Below are 26,032 nucleotides of genomic sequence, written 5' to 3' on the forward strand. Positions count from 1 at the left end.
CTTAACTTAGATAAGCCATGGTCATGCACTCACCTTTGCCAATCAATGAGATCTAAGCCCAAACGACGAAGCTAGCACCACATCAACCTTCTCACCACGTTCCTAGACTTGGTTCCACACTCTTCAGGAAGAAACTCACCACACTGAGACAGAGAACCCACAAAAACCTCAAGAACACTCATAGAGACTTTGATCTTTTCTCCTTTCTTTATGAGATGTAAAAAGCGGCCAAAATAAGTGGGAGACGTAGAATTTCCCCTTTAATACTTGAGTCTAGGGCTCTCCTAAACCAACCACGCGAACCGAAGGATTAAAATCGAACCGATTAATCCATCTTCACACGGTGTCGAACGACACCCCAACCCAAAATCCAATTTTTGGTTCGTGGGTGTTACAATCCTGATGATGGAAGAAGTACTTCAGGGCATATATTCTATCTTGGTGGGAGTCCAATCACATGGTGCTCTCAGAAACAAGATGTTGTAACTTTATCATCTTGTGAAGCAGAATTCATGGCTGGGACTGAGGCTGCAAAACAAGCAGTTTTGTTGTAGGTTGGTCGAAATCACTAAAGCTGCTGAGAAGAAAGTTACTATTCGGATTGACAATCAGTCGGCAATAGCTCTTACTAAAAACCTTGTTTTCAATGGAAGAAGCAAGCACATACATATGCGCTATCACTTCATAAGAGAACGTGTTGAGAGTGTTCAGATTGAGGTTGAGCATGTCGCCGGAAATGAGCAGAGAGCGTACTTACCAATACGTTAGACAAAACTAAGTTCAGAGAAATGAGAGATCTCATGGGAGTTCAAGATTTGACAAAAACGAGTTTCAAGCTTAAGGAGAAGATTGTTGGAGTAAGCTTGAAGGAAGCTTGAGATTGGAGTGAGTCCTCGTCCTAACCAAATTGTGTTTACAAAGAGATAAGGATCAAAGTGTATTTAGGGATATCTAAATATAAGTAATTCCTATTAGAATTAGGATTAGCAAAGTTATATATAAGGTTACGTTGAGGTGTGACATAATTTAGTAGGTTTTGTGAGAAAGAGAGATTGAAAACTTGAGTTATTAAGATTGTGTTTTTAAGCTAATAAAATGAGTTATATACTTTATAAATTTGGGTTATGAAACAAACTTTATTATTTATAGAGAAGACTTGACAAAAAATTAAAATTTAAAAAATCATTTTTTAAAAAGATTAAAAGAATGAAAAAGAGGATAGATAATTTAGTCTTTTTAAATTTTGCATAGTAATTCTAGAAAACAATTATTAAATATAGTAGAGTTAAAAAAAGTGTTTTTTAACGTGGTAGAATTATAAGAAAATTCTTTAATTTAACTGGTTGTTCGAATATGAAATAGACTTGAGTAGTTAACCAAACAAGCAAATTATAATAACAAATATACAAGACAGTAAGTTTTATGCGAGAAAACAAAGAATAAGGAATACATGGGACTTGATTTCAAACATGAAAAGTAGACGCAGACAATGTATATAATCCTCTCAAAACGTAGTGTATATTATCAAAATGGAACCTTCCTAGTAGTATAATCCTCTCACGGTATGAAAACGTGTTCGTAAATTTTTATAATGCCATTGTTTCTTCTTAAATGTATGAATGATTGCATGGTATAGTCGTTATACTAGTTGGCGTTGGTAATAATAAAATTAGATAGAGACAAAATAATACAAGTGGGTACAAAAGAATCACACAGGTCTCCCCCGTAATGAATTGCAAAATTAGAATGAGAGACGTGCAGATAAAGTGGGTCCAAGTCATGTAAACGTGTTGTCCATTATCCACTAGTCAGTCTTTGTCTTTGTAAGTACGACCCACATCTACCTACACCAATCCATCAAAATAATAACATTTGTCAAACGAGATTATGCCGATCTAAGTGGCTACTAGTTTAATTTATTTTATTTTCATGTTTTGATTCTAAGAACACTATGTTAATAATATTACTCTCTTTTGGTTGCTCTATTTATTTATTAACACTATTCCCCTACCTCTACGTTGCATCGCCACAAATTGAATTAGATAGAATCATACTTCATTCGTTTCATAATAAAAAGACGTTTACAAATATTTTTTTAGTTTTATAATATAAGATGTTTTTCAAGTTTCAATACAATTTTTAGATTAGTTTAATATTTTATAAATATTTATATTATAAAATTTTGTTTATTACAACATCCACGAACCGAAATCCCGGTTTGGGGATTGCATCGGTCGATGCAGGTTCAGTTTTCTGCGTTTTGACTTAAGTGAAACGCTGCGTTTTGGGCAAAGGGAAGAGGAAAACCCTTAAGTCGATTATTTTGTCTCATTAGTCGACTTTGGCGTTTTTGAGAGAAACAAAGGAGAAAAAGAGTGTTCTTGGTGATTCTTGTGGGTTTGTGGCGTTTCCTGGTGAGATTTGAGGCTTAGAACGTTGTATGAGCTTGCTAGGAGTGTTCTATTGCTTGTTTGAGGTTCAGATTCTTCTGTGGCAAAGGTAAGTGCAGGACCATGGCTTATCTAAGCTAGAGCTTCTCTGATCTGCTTGTTTATGTGTTGTTAGGCTTGTTAGATGGTTATTTGGGACGTTAGGAAGCTTTCTTGTGGCTTGGGATCGAGTTTTGTGGTTGCAGGAACAAAGATCCGGCGAGAAGCTTCGGGGAAACACGATGCTCGGCATGTTGCATCGGTCGATGCACTTTATGTGTTGGTCGATGCAAGTGCGAGGACGGCGCGTAAAACCTTACGGTTTTCGTGTTATGTCGAGCATCGCGTCAGCCGATGCAGTGCGAGTGTCGGTCGATGCATGTGTAACTTGCATTGGTCGATGCATCCCCATGTGGTGTCGGTCGATGCATGTTGGTGTCGGTCGATGCAGAGTCCTGGTTTGTTATTTGTTGTTTGTTGATTGTTGGTTGATGGTTAGAGATGTCTTTATTGCTTGTGTGTATAGCCCAGTAGATGGGAGGATTGCCTTACTGAGTGTTTATTAAATACTCATGCATTGCAATTTGTGTTTGTGGTGCAGGTAAAGGCAAAGTGTGATCGTGGAATCAAGGCAATGAAGAGGAGGATGTTCTAGGGACTCGATTGGTTGTTTTCTGGCATTGCTAGGTTACTAGAGTTGGGTCATTAGAAACATTGCTAGGTTGCCGGTTTTATATTTCCTGATGTTTGGTATTTGGATATTGTTTATGATATAATATTGGTTTACTATTGGTTATTTACTCGCTATTGGTATTGGTTATTTTCGTTGTTGATTGTGATTGTGGTTAGGTGGCTAGTGGATATGGGACCACTAGTTGTAGTTTATTTATTATTATTATTTATTATTTTACTATTTATTATTTATTTAAAGAAAAAAACGGGTTGGGTCGTTTATGATTGGTTAAACTTTTTAAAAAGTAGATATATCTTAATATGCGTACTTTTAGTTAAAACATCATATATTTTAAAACGGATGGAATATAATAGAACACGTTTTATACAAAAAAATCATCTTAATTGTAAGGCAGATTTAGATGCACTAAATAGCTAAATTATGAAAAATTATAATCTATAATAAAATAGGAGTATATTAATTTATCATGTTTTTAAAACAAATAGCAAAAAAAGAAAAGAATATAACACATTCCAGAAAAAAAAAAAAAAAAAAAAAAAACTATCTTATTTACAATTTGACGGCACCACTAGTTTTGCAAAAAAATATTTATATTTAACTTATTTAACTCATATTCTCTCTATTTCAATATAAATGTTGTTTAAGGTTTAAATTATTTTTTATTCTTTATTATTTGATTGCAAAAATTTTGTATTGGTCAATATATATTAAATCAATAAGAATAAAACTGAAAATTTACCGACCATCTATATTAAAAATACAAAATAACACTTATTTTGAAACAAAACTTTAAGTTTAAAATAACACTTAATATGAAACAGAGGATGTGTTTACATGAACAAAACAATTAACACATGTGTCTTCCAATATATCTACTTATCCTACATTCCACATTAAAAAAAATAATGTCTATAGACAATAATGATTATACAGCTTTATAAAAACAATTCGTTTAATGTTTCTGAACTTAGAATTTAACATAAATTTAATCCCAAAAAAAATGAATTAGAAATATATAAAAAAAATGAGCTTGCTTTTATGAAATGTATAAGTTAATAACTAAAATGTCATATAAAAAAAATTAACAAAAAAAAATAATTAAAAACAGAATATGATTAAAATGATATAAAGAGAGAGAGTCAAAAAATGGAGAAGAGGGAGCGATTTGCTTCTTAGGAAACAAAGAAAAAGTCCGTTATCATCATCTTCTTCTTCTTCTTCTTCCTCCTCACAACAAATCTTGAAATCGAGATCGAAAAAAAGAAAGAGAAAAAGTGATGGAGTCGAAACCAAACCCTAGACGTCCTTCAAACACTGTTCTTCCATATCAAACACCTCGATTGAGAGACCACTACCTCCTCGGCAAAAAGCTAGGCCAAGGCCAATTCGGAACAACCTACCTCTGCACGGAGAAATCAACCTCCGCTAATTACGCCTGCAAATCGATTCCCAAGCGGAAGCTCGTCTGCCGCGAGGATTACGAGGATGTGTGGCGCGAGATTCAGATCATGCATCATCTCTCCGAGCACCCCAATGTTGTTCGGATCAAGGGCACTTATGAGGATTCGGTTTTTGTTCATATCGTTATGGAGGTTTGTGAAGGCGGTGAGCTTTTTGATCGGATTGTTTCTAAAGGCCATTTTAGTGAGCGTGAGGCCGTGAAGCTTATTAAGACGATTCTTGGTGTTGTTGAGGCTTGTCATTCTCTTGGTGTTATGCATAGAGATCTCAAACCTGAGAATTTCTTGTTTGATAGCTCTAAAGAAGATGCTAAGCTTAAGGCTACAGATTTTGGTTTGTCTGTCTTCTACAAGCCAGGTTCGTTTTTTTCTCTTTCATGTTTGTTTGGTTTCTTTCTTGATAGAAACTGGTTTTCGTATGTGCTTATTTTGATGATGATTTGTTTTTGTTGAATTCAAATTTTGCTGCTTTACCATTCTTTCTTTGTTTAGGGGACCTTTGCTTTGTATAGAATTATTGACTCTCTGGAACTTTTATGTGTTCATTGAAATCAATCTGCATTTGTGTCTTAGCGTGATTCTTTGGAAACCCGATGTGTATGGCCAATGCTGCTGGTTCATTCCCTAATTGGTTTTTGTTTAGTCTTCAGGACAATGTCTATAAGATGTAGTTAGGGAACTTGCTTGGTATAGTTTTATTCTTCATTGAGGAGTCTCTGAATGTGTGGATTGGAAAATTATTTTTGCGTTTGATCAAATCTTTCGTTTGTTTGGTTTCCTGATAGAAGCAGGTTTATTGTGTTTTTATATGAATTGAAAATCAAGATAAGATTTTTGGTTGAATTTACATTTTGCTGCTTGAGGATTGTTTCTTGGTTAGAGGGAACTTTGCTTTGTAAAGATGTTCTTCATTATGTCTCTGAAACTTCATGCATTGATTGGTATGGCCAAAGCCGATTCATTGTCTAATTAGTTTTTGTTTACTCTTCAGGACAATATTTATATGACGTAGTTGGAAGCCCGTACTATGTTGCGCCAGAGGTCCTAAAGAAATGTTATGGACCTGAAATAGATGTGTGGAGTGCCGGTGTTATACTCTACATCTTACTCAGTGGTGTTCCTCCCTTCTGGGCAGGTTAGTCTACTAGAATGTACAGCCTTTTCTTCTTGCAAGTTTTGATTTTTTTTTTCTGAACTTTGAATGATGCAGTCTTTTCTTTTGGGGCTTGCAGAAACCGAGTCTGGAATCTTCAGACAGATATTGCAAGGGAAGTTAGATTTCAAATCTGACCCGTGGCCTAGTATCTCAGAAGCCGCTAAAGATTTGATCTACAAAATGCTTGAAAGGAGCCCCAAGAAACGCATTTCTGCCCATGAAGCCTTGTGTATGTTTATTTTTGGTTGTTGTTTGGAATCAACTGCTCTTAATTGTTTTGTGGTAAGTCGTGAGTAGTGAGTTTTCTCTGAATGTTATAGGTCACCCATGGATTGTCGATGAACAAGCAGCACCAGACAAGCCTCTTGATCCAGCAGTCTTATCGCGACTAAAGCAGTTCTCTCAAATGAATAAGATTAAGAAAATGGCCTTACGGGTATAAATTTGAGTACTACACATATGCCTTTTCGTTATGTGCAATCCATTTGCTGATTTCTCTGAACACAAGTGATTTTTTCCCAACAGGTAATTGCTGAGAGGCTTTCAGAGGAAGAGATCGGAGGTCTGAAGGAATTATTCAAGATGATAGACACAGACAACAGTGGAACGATTACTTTTGAAGAGCTTAAAGCGGGTTTGAAAAGAGTCGGATCTGAACTGATGGAATCAGAAATCAAGTCTCTTATGGACGCGGTATCATTAATAACACCAAAACCCAACTAGACTCTCTTTCTCTTTTAAAATTTGGTTTTTTTGTTTAAACATCCTCTGTGTGTGTTGTGGTCACAGGCTGATATCGACAACAGCGGTACAATAGACTACGGAGAATTCCTAGCGGCAACATTACACATGAACAAGATGGAGAGAGAGGAGAATCTGGTGGCTGCATTTTCATACTTTGACAAAGACGGAAGCGGTTATATCACGATTGATGAGCTTCAGTCAGCTTGCACGGAGTTTGGTTTATGTGATACACCTCTGGATGACATGATCAAGGAAATTGATCTCGACAATGTAACCACTCTTCTTCTTCTATTTGTTTTCCTCCTCCTTTGATGTAACACTGTACTATAACCGTGCTTTTGAATTTGGTAGGACGGGAAGATCGATTTCTCGGAGTTTACGGCAATGATGAGGAAAGGAGATGGAGTTGGGAGAAGCAGAACCATGATGAAAAACTTGAACTTCAACATAGCTGATGCTTTTGGAGTTGATGGTCAAAAATCTGATGACTAACCCCATCATCGATCCTCAGTTTCAGTTTTTTCTTATTTCTTTCACATATATTTTGAAACTAAAGACTATACAAAAAAAGTTTCTGGTTTCTTTATTGCTTTCCTCCTTGTTATTCTTGTAGATGAGCAACTGTCTAAATTTTTCCCAAGTAATGGATAATTTTGCTTCATATAAACTTTCTTAAATTCCAAAGAAAAGAAACAGAACAGAATTATTAAATCAGGATTACATCAATTTTATTTTTTATTTTTGTCGACAAACACTCCTTTAGATTAAGTTACAGGTTTACAAACTCTCCTCTAAGGGGAGCCGAACGCTGACCAGTAACCTTACACAGGAGGAGATTTGACCATGGTATGTTGTTTACAACACATGATACAACAAACCATAAAATATAACAGAAAAAACATAACTAGGCTTAAAACCAAAAAAAAAGGGATTAAAGACCCAAAAGATAAAGAGCTCTACTATGCTAGTAGGCCATCAAAGATGGGGAGTGTGATCTGTTGCCAAACTGATAACTCCGATGATAAACATTGCCGCATAGGATTCATAAGATTCCTAGCAGTTTTACGCTTCCAATATTGTGCCTGAAGTGTCGAAACACCAATTCCCTGAAAAGGGAGGTCGCAAGAAGGACGAGAAATACATCTCACAGCCCCAGAACAATAGTTTGCAAATAGAAGAGAAACCCAAAGCCATATGATTGCCATCCACGGTCCCGAGCCAAGCAATAAGCTTCGTAGAGAGATAAAGCCCTTGCGTATGGCTGGTGTACAATGATACACAAGCGTATCCATTCCCATTGAGATAGACATCAATGACGGAAAAACATATTTTCTCCCATTTGAAATTGATATGAGAAGACACACACCTCACAGTTGAGGGATATACATCAAAAAGGTCTCTCTTTGCTCAACAAAGAGGAATTTAAAAGAAACTCTTTCCTCAGAGGAGGATACAAGGGGCTCAGAGTACGACACTACAAAGACCATCTTTCTAAGTGTGTTCGTACCGCCAATATGCGTTCTCGCATGTATGGTTGAGGTGAAGTTTTTAACAGCAATATCCAGTAAGAAGAAAGATACCATAATTCTCTCCATAATGGAGGATTTTGATGAGAACAATTTCTCCAAAAAAGAAGTACTTAGTGTAAGTGATCTAACACATGAGGAGGAAAATGAGATATATAGGAATAAAGCTACAAAAAGACCCTTACGGAATAAGAGTTGTACATCGGAGCTGCAACGATACACTTGCACAATGTGCAGATATAACTTTTGATGCTTAACTTTTGATAAAAGCATCAATTCTAGTAAGTTAAAACAATACATCTTAACCACTAAGATGATTCGTGCTCTTTCCCTTTTACATGAAAGGAGCAATCTCTCCACATGGGAGGAAGTGATTGAATAACGGACTAGACCACATGACAATATGGCCCAGGTCAAGGCCCACCATAAAGCAAAGCCATAAGTGGTGTGAGTGAGAAAAGAACAGGCGGCTAGGTTTAGGGGAAGTGTCAAGAGAATCTCGCCGGAAATGAGACAACGGGAGAAACCGGCTGAGCAGAGACCAGTGAAGGGAGGCGGATCTCCTCAACTACGAAGGAGTAGCCGTTGACGGCGTTCAACGGGAGCAGATCTAGATTTACCATGCTGCGAGAACTCAAGTGAGGGATTTTTGGCTACAACATCCGTCAACTCCAAGCCTAACCCGTGTCAAAAAAGCAGAAACTGCTTTGTGGACAGGAGGAGAGAGTGATGAGCAACACGAGAGAAGGAGATGAGTAAGGTATGTCCGGCGGATCCGGTGACTCTGGTGGAACCAGTGTGTGGAGAGAACTCCGGAAAATGTTCTTCACTTGGTAGTGACAAAGTTGAATAAGAAGATTTGGCTGATTTGCTCGCCAGCGCTGCGAGTGGTTGGTAGAAAGAGAGAGAAGGAATGGGGAAGATCTCACCAGAAACCATGGTGGAAGTAAGGAAGAAAGATCTCGGCGGTGACTAGAGGCCGACGGAATGCGAGGTAAGGTCTTCGGACGAGTGGGTCCGAGAAGATAGATGAAAAACGCCGTTTAATAGTAGGTATAGTCTGAGAATTGTCGTCGGAGAAGACTCATCTTGGGAATGAGCGGCTATCTCGACTTCTGTGCCTGGGAGACCGAACATCAATTCAAAACCGAATTTTATTTTAAATCCAAATTTTGTGAAACCGAACTGAATAACCGGGCTAACCAAGAGTCAGGTAAATTTTGGTCATAAAGCGAACAAAACCGGAATTGGGACGTGGATAACCCAAAAACCTAAACCGAAATTGCAAGCCTAGAAAAAGTGAACTAATTGGGGGGGGGGGTGGGGGGGAAAGACAACAGGGGTATATTGGTAGTTTGTAGAGTTAAGTAGATAGGATAACACTGCGGATTTATTCTCTCCGTCGAGCTTCAAAGTTCTGAGCTAAGAGCTCTTCTCTCTCTCTCTCCTCTCAGGCGAAAACAATGGCGTCTTCTTCGGCCACGCTCTCTCTATGCTCAGCTTTCGCTTCTCATTGCAATGTCAACTCACGCCGTTCGAGCACTATCACGTGTTCTCTCTCTAAACCTTCGCTGAATTTGGCAAAAACTGTGTCTGGCTTTCTCGCTCCTTCCACTGCGTCGACGTCTCGAACCGCATCCCCCGTCGCTCCTAAATTCGCTGAATCAGTCGTCGAAGCTGAACCTGAGACTACCGATATCGAAGCTGTGGTCGTTTCCGATGTTTCGGAGGTTACTGAGGATAAACCTAAACGAGAAGAGATTTTCGCCGTTGTTATGGTTAGCTTCTAGAAATCTAACGGAAGTTCAAATTCTCAATTTCGGTTTTAGATTTTGGAATTTTGCCAACTAGTTTTGGTTGATTTTGATGAGTTTGCTTTGAATCTGTTTTAGAGATTTGATATTTAGAGACCTAATGAATGATGAATCCTCCTTAGTGAGAGCTGCATTTGCAAGTAGTTTTGGTTGTTTTTTATGAGTTTATTTTGGTTAATTTAGAGTTTGATTATGATGAGAGACTGTGTTCTTGTAGGATATCACTCTCAAGATTTAGAGTTTACCTTTTGTTATTATGAATTTTGCTTCTCTCCTTTGCTATATCTTATTGAATTTAGTGTTGTTCACTTTGGTTGGATAGGTTGGTGGACGCCAATACATAGTGTTTCCAGGGAGATATCTTCACACTCAGAGGCTGAAAGATGCAAATGTCGATGATCAGGTAATATGCACATTACTTTTAGTCAATGGGTTCTTTTCTTTGTTAATTTCTGTGAAATGAAATGATATGTCTATGAAATGATGGTGTAACCATGGAAGATTGAGTAAACTGTGTGGCTTGTGTAGAAGTTCTATCTTTTGTCTATGTTATAAACATTTGTTAAGCTGTTCTATGTTGCTCATTTGGTGATTCCTGAAATATTCTCTTTGCTTCTTCTTTTCTGTAGATTGTTCTTAATAAAGTGTTGCTTGTTGGCACAAAGACGCACACTTACATCGGCAAACCAGTTGTGACCAATGCCACTGTACATGCCGTAGTTGAAAATCAGGTAAGTCAATAGAAATGCTTCCTTCAAAATCTAATTGGTGGGTATTTTTTATTCCGACTGTATTGTTGCCTCTAAACTGGAATAACTGGAGTGTCTTTTGTTGTTGCAGGGTCTGGATGATAAGGTGGTTGTCTTCAAGTACAAGCCTAAGAAGAAGTACCGAAGAAATATTGGTCACCGACAGGTACATTGTTAATAAATCTGCCGAAAGTCATCTTCTTTGAAAATCGAACTATGTAGTGTTACAATCCGAAAAAGCTTCAGAGAACGACATTTACATTGTGATTTCCTGACTTGATTTTGCAGCCAAATACAAGGATTAGAATCACAGGGATCACAGGGTATGAAGAGTATCCAGCGGCGCCCAATGTTGCGGTTTAATTCTATTGTGAAAGTATAGGATCTGTCTGCTTCTTGAATGTTAAAAAGTTTTCTGATCTTCTTCTCTATGTAATTTTGTAAGAACCAGATTATTTCATTTCTGTTGAGATCCCTTTATGATCAACGTGTACCGCTTTTTGCCATTCTTAGATCACAAATTCTAAGTTAGTGTAACGAAACATCAGCATCGCTCATCTATTCATCTAGAATATATTTTATGAGTTATGTGTCGATATGGAATCAACGTCTAACACATTTGTCTCTGGTTTTTTCACTTTAGCAACACCAGACATAAAAGTGTTTTTTTCTTTGTTGTAGTCGCCCAAATATGTTGTTCAATTCGGAAACGGACAGGGCCATCGATAATCTTTATCCGTCCACAAACACCTAATGTATTATAAACGTAAATATAAAACCAAAGAAGATAGCTAACTCATTTTGGAATCGGCTGAAGTCATATTCCTCATTTTTGTTGGTTTTCTTCTTATTCTAAAAGCAAACCTACTTTACCCGAGATAGAGTCGTTGTTTCCACCACTAAATTTTGGTGCATCCAATGCATTGATCCTGTAGCAGTTTGAGCTTGGCATTTACATGGAAGTATAACTAGAGGGTGATCATGAGGAGGAGATAATTGACGAATCCTAGGACAAGACATGACATGGTGCCCCCGTTTGTCCGCCAAGGACCACAACGATAAGCTGTTCTGCCGCCAAGGACCTTTAGAATAAGCTGTTCTGCCGTCTGTCCCGAAATTCTTTTAGCAGTGTGTCCAAGGCTCCCCTAATTAATAAATGCATTCGCAGTTCATCCGCACACGGTCTAAAGTGGCAGTGACAGCATCGAGAACAAGTCACCTTCTCACTTTTGTGGTTGATTATGCTATGGTCCGAGTTCCCACAACTTTTTTTTTCATAAAAAAGTTTAGTGCAACAAAACCAAAGGTAATAAAAACACACAAAATTTAGGTTTTAGACAATTTATAAAGAACTATATATAACTAGGTAGTAACATATTTTTTATTTAGTAAAAGTGAGTCAAAATTTTATTATTTTAAATACATAAATTAAGTGTTTGTACAATATTGGTATTAAGTCCAAATATTGGATTTCAGTTGATTTTAGTTTGAATTATTGTGTGTATATAATCTAAATGTATCTACTTTGGAAGAGGAAACACGTCCCCTCCTGTCCAATCCCCTACCGTCCCATTCTGTTTGTTCCCATGTTTTGTATCCATCAAATTTTTGTAATCTTTTAAATAATTACTCGTTACACGATGTTTATTAATAGAGATTAGATAAAAAAAATTTAGACGGATACCCGAATTCCTCGTTAAATACTTGTTTTCTTAAATTTTTTAAATAATTATTCTAAAGTAGAGATTTTACTCTATAAATATAGAGATGGTATGAGAAAGGAATATATTAATTTTATATGAGATGCTATAGCACATGACAAAATATTTTTTTCTGTATTTGGCTTAGCTCGATACTTGAATTCCCCTTTGAATACTAATTTTTAATTTAGTTAGTTGAAATTATCCAAAAAATATATAATTACAAAAACTATTTAATTGTTTTCTAAAATATCCAAAAAATTCAAAGTGTCTATTCCAAAGTAGCTGATTACATGTCGCATAGTCAATCCTTTAAAAATGTATATCTTTGTATAGGCAATACAATACACAACAATCCATTAACCACTAAGATTCTTAATGTCGTCTAACTACTATCTCAGGATACAACATGTTCCCGTATCGTATCCATATTTTTTATATTTGAAAATTGCAATTAAATTTAACTATCCAAATTTTATGATGTCATCTTTGTTTTTTTAACTATAAATAGTTTAGATAGTTATTTTTATTGTTTGAATTCCCCGTTCTTGTTTGTTACTCATTCTTTCCTATAAGATCATATATTTTTTTATATAAATTATATCATTTTCATGTCGTTTAAAAAATTAACATTTCCTAAAATTTTCAAATAATTATTCTAACGTAGAGAACTTGTTCTATAAATATAGAGATGGTATGAAATAGGGCAATATTTTATATGAGATGCTATAGCACATGGCAGAATATTTTTCCGTATTTGTTGAAAATGTTAAGTGATATATATGTATATTTTTTGAAACAAATCAAAATATTTCTCACAGTTTGCATTAATGATAGATAAGGAAGTTGGTATTACTAATGGTGAAGATACAGTAATACCCATTAATTGACTACATCAACTTGATTCGATGTGTTGTTGTTGTTGGTTTTTGTTTGTTTTAAGCTAAGTTGTGACAAAGATTTATCGACATTACTGTTTATGTCAATGAAGATTGAAGAAGCATACTAAAGTTGTGACAAATATTTAAGATCAAGCTTCTTCATATGGCTTTTTATCTCCTTGACCAATCTCTTAAAATCAAATCTTGAGGATAACCAAGTGACAACGTTGAAATCCATTTTTTTTTTTTTTTTGAATATCAAGTTCAGTACACCCTCTCTTAAAGTTCTTAAAAAAACGTTGATATCAAATTTGAAATCAAATTGAATCACTTGAAATCCTAGTGACAACGTTGAAATCAAATTTCTTTAAATCTCAAATCATTTTCTCATCAAATCATTTAAAGTCTCTAACAAAATAACTAAATGTTCTATAAATACACTCAAATCTCTCAAAGTTCTAAAATATTAAAATTCCATCAAATCTACTAAAATATCAAGTTCAGTACACCCTCTTTTAAACTTTTAAATTGATAAATTGATTTAGGGTTCTATTTTTTAGTTGTAAGAGAGAGCACTAATTCCCGTCACATGTATCTGTCCTGTCTCGAAAAAGTACCAATAATACTCTAAATCATATTATAATATTACCAATAATACTCTAAATCATATTAACTAATATTGTTACTGTATTTATATAAAAATAATTTATAAGTATATAATGTTGTGGAGTTATTTATATAAAATATTAACTAATTTTTAATGTCAAAAATAAATATTTTTTTTGAACTCAATAAAGCTCAGAATTTTTTCATTTGTAGTTTATAAATATAATTACGAAGATACAAAAAAAATAAACAATTAAAAATTGAACCCCTAATACAATGGACAACATCAAATATTTTTTTTTCTCTGTGGAAGTGGTATACTTCTATTACTCAATGATAATAATGTAAGAGTTAATCTGAGGAGGAGGCTGAACCAATACAAATATATTCTTCGAGATAATACACCTTAAGCATTTCACTAGAGACACATGTTTTGGAATCCTCTGCAAGTGTCTCCCACCAATGACCAATTTTATCTTTCCACTGAAGTAACTGTCATATATTGACAATCTCATTTGAGTCTTCCATTCTAGCAGCTTCCAACCCCGGAGGACTCAACATTGCTGAAGTTAATCGATCAGAACCAATGTAATGATCGACAATCTCTTTTATAAGGGGAGCCAGCGCCATTGCTTCACTAGATTGTTTCCTGCAACAAAGTGAAAAGTTCAAATGATCATCAAAAAAACAAAAATTGAATGAAGTCATAGAGAGTAAAATTCACAACTGAACATAATTACCTTCCCATTCTTTTTTATCCTTGATTCCCTCAAGTGGTTAGTTTACTATTAACCACAAGAATTGTTCTCTGATTGCCACAACAAAAGTTAGTCAAATAAGATTTATCACTGAAAGAGAAATACACATCTTTTCATCACAATTTCAATATAAACTAAGTCAACCACAACATTTACTTGTTTAGCTCACTTCCATGTGTGCTAAGTCCTAAAAAAAAAATCAATTTATTGCTATTGAGTTACTGGAACTCTAAAAAAAATCTATGTTAAAAATCAATTCAGAACTTTGATTTAAAGACAACCAGTTTCTGGAACTATATTGTATTCTCTTATAAAGGAATTATTCCCAAACGTAGACTTTTTCTCAAGGTGTCATTGCTACTGAAAAGGTGGGAAAAATAAATAAAAAGTTAGATCCGACCTTGTAACCCCTGCGTTTATCCGATTATTAAAAGCTGCAATGACGATTTTAACCCTCTCGTTAATGATTGATTTTGTTTTAACTCGCATACCATTGTAATTTCTTACAAAATTAATGTTTGTTTTATAATTGTGTTTACGATTAATAGGAGGGATGACTTCTTCATTATTGAATAATATCTGTTTGAATTATATATTTTCATTTAGTTTATGAGATTCCAGTTTGATCTTAGATTGTTTTGTCCACTTAAATTTCAGAAATTTTCATAATATTTTCTTTTGCCTTTTTTAAAACATAATACAGTATTAGACTATTAGTCTTGAAAGCAGTAGTGTTAAAAATTTAGCCCCCTTTTTTGGATAATGTATTTTTTTGTTGTTAGCTAATGAAATCTGATAAATTTTGCATGCTGGTTTTTTTTTTAACTAATAGTACATTGATTTATTTAAATTTCCTATAAAATAATTAAAAGAATTAATCATATACCATTAATGGTTAAAAAGTCGGTTATATACGCAAGATTTGTTTTTATCATGCATGTAGACAATACTTAAAAGTAGAGATACTATAAAAAAGATATTATATAATTATTAGTGATTATATAATTATGAAGACATTTATTGTGTCAATTTTCTGAAACTATATATAGCCCAATACCCTTTCATTTTATTACAACACAATCCATTACTAACATCTTCCTAGTAAGCGATTCATTTTTATCTATTTTTAACAATTTGATATATTGTAATAATTACTACTTCACAATTTGTAACACCGTCATACTAACAACTTATTTCATTTTATGCAAAGGTATATACATATAGTTTGGTGAGTAATTGAAAAAAATGTCGGCTAGAGCAATACAGCGAATTAATGCGGAACACAAGGCGCATGGCTTCCAGATACGTCTGTGTACAGTGTTGGTTAGTATTTTTTTTTCTTTTTATGTGCATTATATAAAAAGTTTGTATCACATTTCCTTTTTTTTTGTATCACATTTCTAAATGTAATCACAAGTCACAACCACACTTAATACGTAAACTATTAGAATTTTTCTTGGTGTCAACTATAGTAATATTGTTTGTTGGTGAAATGTATCAATATAGGTATAGACGACGCATTCAAATGGCATGCGGACGATTTACGGACCCCAGGGTACTCCCTATGTTGGTGGCATCTTTCGCATCAACATTGAGTTTCCTGAAGACTATCCTTTAAACCACCCAAGGTTGTTTATATACTAATAAAAATATTAAATTTTGATAGAGGTTAACTTTTGTTTTTTAACTACAAAAGTAGATATGTTTTACTTTTGTTTTTGTTGTTTTTTTTATATAGTATACTTTCGGAACTCGGATTTACCATCCCAAATATCAATTCCAATGGATCGATTTGTCTTGACATTCTTAAAGACAAGTGGACTCCTTCTCTCACCGTTGAAAAGGTTCAAAAACTCGACTCAAATATTTTTTGCTTTCTCGTTATCTTTCATTGTTTTTCATTCATTTAAGTAGTATTTATGTTAATTTTGTTAATATATAAACAACAGGCGCTCCTATCCATAAGTGCACTATTGGCGGCCCCAAACCCAGATGATCCTCTTGTACCTGAGATTGGAGAGCAGTTTAAGAATGATAGATTCAAATTTGATCAGACAGCCCGAAAATGGACTGAACAATATGCTTAAAATTAAGAACTTAAATATATATATATATATATATATATATAGTTGTTTTCGTCATATATCTCCTATTTATTAGCCATCAAAACTGTTTCCTTTAATATGTTATTGTGTACTTTCTCATATATTATAAATAAAAGTCACATTCTTCGTTCAGATTTTTCGTTCTCCTCAAAGTGAATACAGAATATTTGAATCGAAACCTTAATACTCGAAGCTTGATTAAAACTTAAATAGTTGTTTTCTTATTTCATATCTTAATTATTGACCATCAACTGATTCCTATCATATTTATCCGTTTAGATTTTTGTTCTCTACAAAATAGTTGAATCGAAAATGAATATTGGATCATAGCAAAACATTGAGTCAGAATAATCGGTTCGATGAGTACTTAATTCTTTCCGTCCAAATTAAGTAATGTTTTATATTTTTGTGTTTGTTTCACAGAAAAAAAAAATACTTGAAAAACAAGAAATGTTAGAAGATATAATTTCTTATATACTATGTGAAATAAAACATAATTTTGAAGTAGGGAGAATTGTAAAGACGTATCAAACAATTACTATACGTTTATTTTTTTGTTGGATTTCTAAATATAAGTAACTTTTGGATAGCTAAAATCTGTATGAATATCTGTGTTCGTACAAAAAGCGTCACTACTTTTGAACAAAAAATATATTTCGGTCAGATGGACAAAAATTCTAATTTTCAAATATCTTTCCAATACACATCTTTGTTTTTTAAACCCCAATAAAAAAAATCTATAATATTTATTTTTCGTTAGGAATATGTGAGGCACAGAAGTTAGAAGTAATTTTTTTTCAAAAAACAAAACTCAATTTTGAATATGACTAGAGTTTAATATGAAATAATTTCAAATTAAACGAATGACAGAAAAACTAAAAGAAATTAAAGCAATATTTACAAATATCTGATCTAATTTAATGCATAATTTATATTAAAATTGAATAATTCGGATTGTGCATAAATGCATAATTTACATGTTTGGATAATCTTAAACACCAGTATCATTCTAACCATAAAATATTAAAAATTTACACAATTTCAGCTATGAAAATCCTTTTAAAAAACTGCAGATTGATACAAAAGAGGAAGACTATATGAAACCTTATACTTCAAAAAAAAAAAAAAAAAAAAAAAAAAAAAAACCTTTCGGACTACGACTAATTTTTCCGTGAAACATAGGCCAAGCGAATTGTGGGCAAATAAAAAACGAACAATAGTTAATGAGCTTCATTCAATCTAATTTTTGTCTAGGATGAATAATAATCCAATAACCAACCTATCCAAGTTTTATCATATCCCATAAGTCACCAATATTCACTAGTATCTTCCAGAACACAATGACTTGCAAATTACTCAAGAGGTTGTTCAACGTAAGCACTTTTCTATGCCTGGTTTCATAATTTTCACGAAGTAAACAGCCAAAATAAGTTTCTCGAACCCACGTCGGGTTTAGGCCCTTCATTGTCAAGGAGACGACCCCTAGTCAATCACTGAGTGAACATGAAGAATATTAAAGAGCCAGAACTTGGATAGCTTTGTCTAACACCAAGAGAGAAAGATAAGAGTGAGTGAGAGCAAGTAAGGATGGATTTTGCAGAGAAGAATCCTTCTTATAATCTCCGTTTTCTTTTGATCATATTCATAATTTGAGCTGTTCTATCGCAGCTTCCTGCAACTATCCCAGAGGCAAATGCTCTTTTGAAATAGAAATCCACTTTCACAAACCAAAGATGCTCATCAAAGCTGTTTTCTGTTGGCTTAAGCATGAAGTCAACTTGAGGAAATGTGGTAATCCTTATCCAACCGAGCAATGGTTAAGAGATAAGGATCAAAGTGTTTAGGAGCTATCTAAACATAGGGTGTTTTCTAATAGGATTAGGACTAAAGTTTTATATATAAGAAGATGTCAGGTTTGTGACATAACTTATGGGTTGTGAGAGAGAGATTGGAGAACTTAAGTTTTTGAGAAATTTTTCTTAAGTAATAAAGAAATGTGTTTTTTATATTCAATCTTAAAAACTCTTAATTCAGAACAATATTTTGGTATCAGAGCTAGTAAGTAACGATGGTGGAAGAACGAGGATGTGGAAACAACAACAAGCAAGCAAAAGGAAGGAGGAGGACCTTCCTCCATCAAGTGTCCAATGCTAAACACAAGCAACTACACCGTCTGGGCTATGCGCATGAGGATACTTCTCAGAGTTAACAAAGCATGGTATATTATAGAAACAGAGAAGGAAAACGAAGACATGAATGATCTCGACATGGCTGTTATTGTTTCAATCAATCCCTGAGACCCTAATTCTGCAAGTCGGAGAATTGGACACAACAAAGAAAGTATGGGAAGCCATAAAATCCAGACATGTTGGAGCAAGAGCGGGTTAAAGAAGCTAGATTGCAGACCTTGATGGCAGAGTTCGATCGACTCAGAATGAAGGACGACGTAAACCATTGATGACTTTGCCGGGAAACCTATCTGCTATCTCGTCCAAGTCAGCTGCTCTAGGAGAAGACATTGAGGAATCAAAACTTGTCAAAAAGTTTCTCAAGTGTCTCCCCTCGCAAGAATTATATACACATAGTAGCTTCTCTAGAGCAAGTTCTAACAAGACAAGTTTTGAGGATATTGTGGGACGCTTGAAGGCCTATGAAGAGCGCATTTCCCGAAGAAGAAGAGATACTCGAGGATCAGAATAAACTAATGTACACAAACTCGAAGCCTCAAGCACCACAACGCCAAACCGTTATGAAGCAAATCATGATTTTAATGGAGGATACTATGGAGGGTATCGAGGCAGAGGTCGCAGAGGACGCTTCAGGGGAAGAGGTCGTGGAAGGTTCAACGGAACGAGAGATCTGTCGAAAGTTGAGTGTTTCCGGTGTGATAAACTTGGTCATTACGCATCAAAGTGTCCGGATAGACTGCTCAAGTTACAAGAAACTCATGAAACTGATACAAAAGACACCGAGAAGATGCAGATGAGCTCATGATGCATGAGATTGTGTTTTTGAATGAAAAGAAGGTTGATCCGAAGAAGTATTAAACAAATGCTAAAGAAGATAATGTGTGGTATCTTGACAATAGGGCAAGTAATCACATGATTGGAGACCGTAGATACTTCACCTCATTGGATAGCACTATTACTGCAAAGGTTAGATTCGGTAATGACTCCCGAGTAGACATAAAAGGAAAAGGATCCATTGAGTTCATTGATATGAATGGGGAAGCAAGGATAATGTCTAGTGTGTATTTTATCCCAAACTTAAAAAGTAATATCATTAGTTTGGGACAGGCAACTGAAGTTGGATTTGATGTACGAATGCGGAGGAGAATGATCTAACTATGCATGATAATGGTGGAAAGCTAGTTGTCAAGACTACCAGGTCGAGGAATCAATTATATAAGGTCCGTATGGACATAAAATCACACATGTGTCTAAACCTAACCATCTTGAGCGAGTCTAACAGATGGCATGCGCGTTTAGGACACATAAATCTTGAGACAATGAAGGTCAATGATGCAAAAGAGAGCTTGTACAGGGAGTCCCACAAGTCAAAATAGAGAAGGAAGTCTGCAGCTCATGTCTTCTGGGAAAAACAGGCAAGAAGGGTTTTTCCCAAAGCAACTCTGTTTCGAGCACAAAAGCACTTGAGTTAGTTCATGGAGACTTATGTGGTCCGATTACACCTAGCACAACAGCCAGGAACCGTTATATTTATGTTTCTTATCGATGACTACTCAAGGTACATGTGGACAATACTACTAAAGGAGAAGAGTGATGCGTTCTCTAAGTTTCAGAAATTCAAGTCTGTTGTAGAGCAGGAGTCGGGAGAAAAGATTAAAACCTTCAGAACAGACAGGGGAGGAGAGTTCACGTCATATGAGTTCAATTCCTACTGTGAAAACTCAGGTATAACACGACACCTCACTGCTCCCTACTCACCACAGCAGAACGGGGTTGTTGAGAGAAGAAACCGAACACTCATAGGAGATGACCCAGGAGCATTATGAAGCATATGAGTCTTCCAAGCCATCTTATGGGGAGAAGCAGTAAGACATTCGACTTATCTTCGCTCTATCTAATAGCTACAAGAGCTGTGAAAGACAGAACACCATATGAATTGTTCCGAATAAGAAACCGAGTGTTGAGAACCTTCGTATATTTGGATGCATTGGTTACGCAAAGGTGGACACAGCACATCTCAAGAAGCTTGACGACAGGTCACGGAGGTTAGTGCATTTAGGAGTAGAGCCAGGAACAAAAGCATATTGGTTGTTAGATCCGATAACTCAGAGAATAGTGATAAGTCGTGATGTCATCTTTGATGAAACAAAAGGATGGTTATGGAAGGAGAGTACTCAAGAACAGAGCAGAGCTGGAAATTTTGAAATACAGTATGGAGTATTTGGAAATCATGGGATCAAAGGAGTTGATCAAAATATTGCTATTTTAGAACAACCCGAAACAGAGGAGAATGATGCAGACCCCGAGGATCAAAACAGTGACCCATAGGATATAGAATCTAATCATGATGAAGGAGAATTCGAACATGAGGAGAATGAGGCTAATGAAGGACAACTAGTGTTGAGAAGATCATCAAGACTAATCACAAGACCAAAGTATCTCAATGATTACAATATTGTTAGCAGAAATCGAAGGAGAGCAGTTGTTAATGTGTGTGGATAATGAGCCCAGAGATTTTTATGAAGCAAGAGAGTCAAAACAGTGTTAGCAGCATGTGAAGAAGAGATGAATTCAATCACAAAGAATCATACTTGGAGTTTAGTTGAGTTGCCACATGGGAGCCCAAAGCTATAGGTTTGAAGCGGGTGTTTAAGCTTAAAAGGAATTCTGATGGAAGCATAAGTAAGTATAAAGGCTATGCTAGTGGGCAAAAGGGTATGTTCAGAGATATGGAATTGACTTTGAGGGATGTGTTTGCACCAATTGCACGAATAGAGACAATTCGCCTTCTTATAAGTCTTGATGCATCAAGAGGATGGGAGATACATCACCTAGACGTGAAAAAAACATTTCTTAATGGAGAATTGAAAGAGACAGTTTATGTTTCACAGCCTGATGGTTTCACTGTAGAAGGGGGCGAGGATAAAGTGTACAAGCTTCACAAGGCTCTGTATGGCCTAAAACTTAATCAGGGTCTCAACGAACTCCGGTTCAGAAAATGTTCTAAGGAGCCATCCGTCTTCCGCAAGAAGGTGAATAGAGAAATTCTTCTTGTTGCAGTTTATGTCGATGACATATTTGTTTCAGGGAACAAGTGCATTGGTCATAGAGAGTTTTAAGAAAGAAATGTCTCATGAAGTTGACTTATTATCTAGGCATTAAGGTGTGTCAGCGTCGTGATGGAATAACACTGAGTCAAGAGCGTTATGCACTGAGGATCTTAGAAGAAACCAGTATGAAAGACTGTAACTCGGTAAAAACGCCGATGGAAGCTGGTATTAAGTTGTCTAAAGCAGAGAAGGAGAAAGGACATTGATGGCACAAGTTACAGGAGGATTGTGGGTTGCTTGCGATTACTTACTTCACACACGACCTGATCTATCCTATGTGTGGGAGTCTTAAGCCGATATATGCAGGCCTCTGAAAGAGTCTCATGGAGCTGCTGTTAAAGCAATGTCTTAGGTATCTACGAGGCACTACTGCATTAGGGTTGTCTTTTAAGAGCTCTTCCATGGGAGATTTGAGGTTAGTTGGTTATAGTGACAGCAGTCACCAATGTGGACCCTGATGATGGTAAGAGCACAACCGGACATGTGTTCTATCTCGGTGATAGTCTAATTACTTGGTGTTCACAGAAACAAGACACAGTGTCTTTATCTTCTTGTGAGGTCTGAATTCATGGCTGCGACCGAGGCAGCGAGACAAGCAATCTGGCTCCAAGAGTTGTTTAGCGAGATTACAATGTTTGGCATGTGAGAAGGTTTTTTATTCGAATAGATAATGAATCTGCAATTGCCCTCACAAAGAATCCAATGTTTCATGGACGCAATAAGCACATACACACTAGATATCATTTTATTAGAGAGTGTGTAGAGGAATGGGCAGGTAGAGATCGGGCACGTTCCCGATGAGAAGCAAAAGGCAGATATATTGACAAAGCCTCTTGGGAGAAAAAAGTTCAAGGAAATGAGAGAGTTAATTGGAGTAAGAGACTTCAAGCTTAGAAGGGAGAATGTTGGCTTAAGCATGAAGTCAACTTGAAGAAATGTGGTAATCCGTATCCAACTGAGCAATGGTTAAGAGATAAGGATCAAAGTGTTTAGGAGCTATCTAAACATAGGGTGTTTTCCTAATAGGATTAGGACTAAAGTTTTTATATATAAGGAGATGTTAGGTTGTGACATAACTTATGAGTTGTGAGAGAGAGATTGGAGAACTTTAGTTTTCGAGGAATTTTTCTTAAGTAATAAAGAAAGGTGTTCTTTATATTCAATCTTAAAAACTCTTAATTCAGAACAATATCTTCATGGGTCAACGATGCAAACACCAATACTAGTTTTTCCTGCACCAGTTGGTATGGTGTTTGCCTGCAACTCACAAGTGAGTATCGAAAAGTTAAACCTCACTGACAACGTCTATAGAAGTTACTCTCCAAAATTTCCCCTTTTCTTCTCTCCCAAACCCTTGCTTACATTGATCTTAGCAAGAACCGTTTTTCTGGAACCATCTCTCCTCAATTCGAAACATCTCTAAATTCATCTACTTTAACCTCTTCAATAACTATTTAACCGGAGAAATCCTACCTGAGCTTCACAATTGGAGAAACCTAAAACCCTTTATCTTGATAAAAACAAGTTAAATGGATAGATTCCATTTGAGATCAGTTTGTTAACCTCAGTTCAGGAATATCGCCTTTGTCTAACAATTCCTTATTTGGACCAATACCCTCTTTCCATTGGAAATCTATGATAGAGAAAAGTACATCCCATTTTATTTCTATCGAACTCGATACAATGTTTATAAAGGAATGAGCCTCCGGTACATCACCGAATCATCAATTCAATTCCAGAGCAACACATACGTTACTATCAATAACAAACAATGCATAAAGATCTAAAACAAACTGTATTGAGTTTATATACTCGTTTTAAATCCTTCTGCACGTGCTTTCTTCAAGTTGCATGTGTTGATTCTTCTCCTTTCTTTCTCCTTGTGTACACGTAAAGGAGCTTATCAATACCCCCCCCCCCCCTTCGAAACGAAGCTTTGTCCTCAAGCGCTACACCAGGAAATTGTCTCTGTATTTCTTTAGCGTTTTCCCAAGTGTTTCTTATGATCCGGAAGTCCCTCTCTAATACACCAAAACTTCCAAAACACCATCATCATTTTACCGAGTCTCCAACAAGCTCTCCGGTTCGATGATCAGCTCACTAGCTTCATTAAACATATCATGCAAAGGAATAACCTGCTTCTGATCTCCCCAAAACCTTTTTTTAGCTGAGACACATGGAATATCGGGTGTATCTTGGATCCATCACGTAGCTTCAAGCGGTATGCTGCCTTACCAATACACTCCATAACTTCATAAGGACCAAAGTATTTTAGCCGCCAAATTCTGACAAGCTCTTTTGGCCACAGATTGCTGCCTGTATGATTTTAGCTTCAGAAAAACCCAACTACCCAGCTTCATGTTCCACATCCCTTCGGTGTTTATCTGCATTGTTCTTCATTAGCTGTTGCGCATGAGTCAAATGAGCTTTTATCTGAGTCAACATGAGATCTCGTTCTTTCAACATCATTTCAAACTCCGAGACCTTAGTCGAATGGTCTTCAAAACGCAAGATGGCTGGAGGATCACGACTATACAACACTCTAAAAGGGGTTGTTTTCAAAGATGTATGATAGGAGGTGTTATACCATAATTCAGCCCCAAGAGAGAGAACCGATGCCCAAGTCTTAGGATGTGCAGATGCAAAGCAACAAAGATAAGTTTCGAGACACCTATTGAGTACCTCTGTCTGGCCGACAGTTTGAGGGTGGAAGGTAGTGCTATACTTCAATTTAGTGCCTGCGAGCTTAAAGCACTATTTCCAAAAACGCACTCAAAAATGTATTGCATCTATCCGAAATTCATGCAAGCGGGATAACCATGTAACTTAAACACCTCTGAAATGAATACCCTCCCCACATCGGACGCAATGAATGGATGTTAAAGATCGATAAAATGGCCGTATTTACTTAACTGATCAACTATCACCAATACAAAATTCCTCCATGCGATGTTGGCAAGCCTTCCACAAAATTCATCGTAATATCTTCCCAAACTTGCTGAGGCAAAGGGCAACGGTTGTAGCAAACCTGCTGGGGACAAGGTAGAATACTTGTGCCTTTGACAAACATCACATTCGGCTACAAAATGTTGGACATCTTTTCATCATTCCCTCCCAATGAAACAACTGTTATATGCGCTTGACCGTTTTAAGAACTCCCGAATGACCTCCCATAATACTATTGTGGTATTCCTCCAGAATCAATGGAATAAACTTTGAGGATTTAGGAATGACAAGTCTGTTCTTGAGCCACAGTCTTCCTTCTCGAACCACCAGTTTCTTTGAGTACATTGGCCTTGTAAACAAGTCTCAACTAAGGCCTGAATTTGCTCATCCTTTTCATCTCCTCATAAATGTCTTTTAACTATAGAACTGTAGGAACTGTGAAAGCCATTAAAAGGTGAGACTGTAAAGTTCCTACTATTTGTACCATCCGTGATAATCCATCCGCCGCTTTGTTCTCCACTCCCAGGATTGTATATTATGTCGAAGTCGTAATTCAACAATTTCACCAACCACTTTTGATAATCCATCGTTACTTCTCGCTGATCCAAGAGAAACTTAAGACTCTCTGGTCAGTGTGAACCATAAAATATCTGCCAAACAGGTAATGTTTCCATTTCTGTATGGATAACACAATAGCCATTAACTCTCGGTTCGTAAACAGGTTTGAGCTGTCCTTTGGCTGACAATCCATGGCTAAAGAAAGCAACAAGTTGCTTCTTTTGCATTAGCACCCGCTCCCAAACCGAATCCTGATGCATCTGCTTCCACTGCAAACACTTCTTCAAAATCTGGAAGAGACAAGACCGGTGCGGTAGACATAGCCTTCTTCAGCCGATCAAAAAGCCATTTGTGCGTCTACGGACCACTCGAAACTGTCTTTTCTCAGCAGATCAGTTAATGGCCTTGATAAAACACCATATCCCTTAATGAATCTTCGATAATATCCAGTAAGTCCCAAAAATCTTCTTAACTCCCTTCATTGACTTGGGGTGTGGGACATTGCGTCATAGCTTGTGTCTTTGTTGGATCAGGTCGGACACCCCCTTATTCGAAATGATGTGTCCCAGATACTCCACTTGTGGCTGACCAAACAAACATTTCTTCA

The 26,032-nt window shown here is 36.1% G+C and overlaps 2 protein-coding genes and 1 pseudogene across 2 annotated transcripts; all 3 read left to right on the forward strand.

The window, feature by feature from the left end:
• The first annotated feature begins 4,210 nt into the window (after nt 1-4,210).
• Nucleotides 4,211-7,150, forward strand: LOC147928520 (calcium-dependent protein kinase 11-like). Its single transcript, XM_087484404.1, has 7 exons — nt 4,211-4,941; nt 5,575-5,718; nt 5,816-5,968; nt 6,060-6,175; nt 6,265-6,432; nt 6,529-6,753; nt 6,835-7,150. Exons 1-7 carry the CDS (start codon nt 4,401-4,403, stop codon nt 6,973-6,975), a joined length of 1,488 nt encoding a protein of 495 aa, XP_087340530.1. The 5' UTR covers nt 4,211-4,400; the 3' UTR covers nt 6,976-7,150.
• A 2,177-nt stretch (nt 7,151-9,327) lies between these two features.
• Nucleotides 9,328-11,078, forward strand: LOC147928521 (large ribosomal subunit protein bL21c-like). The gene is made up of 5 exons (XM_087484405.1): nt 9,328-9,787; nt 10,146-10,226; nt 10,453-10,554; nt 10,664-10,738; nt 10,861-11,078. The coding sequence occupies exons 1-5, from the start codon at nt 9,473-9,475 to the stop codon at nt 10,933-10,935; spliced, it is 648 nt and encodes a 215-aa protein (XP_087340531.1). The 5' UTR covers nt 9,328-9,472; the 3' UTR covers nt 10,936-11,078.
• Nucleotides 11,079-15,762: 4,684 nt separating this feature from the next.
• On the forward strand, nt 15,763-16,604 carry LOC104743812 (putative ubiquitin-conjugating enzyme E2 31; annotated as a pseudogene).
• Nucleotides 16,605-26,032: the final 9,428 nt, after the last annotated feature.

The sequence above is a fragment of the Camelina sativa genome, chromosome 14 (genome assembly GCF_030686135.1).
Source record: "Camelina sativa cultivar CO46 ecotype springtype chromosome 14, ASM3068613v1".
In the NCBI taxonomy this organism is placed as follows: domain Eukaryota; kingdom Viridiplantae; phylum Streptophyta; class Magnoliopsida; order Brassicales; family Brassicaceae; genus Camelina; species Camelina sativa.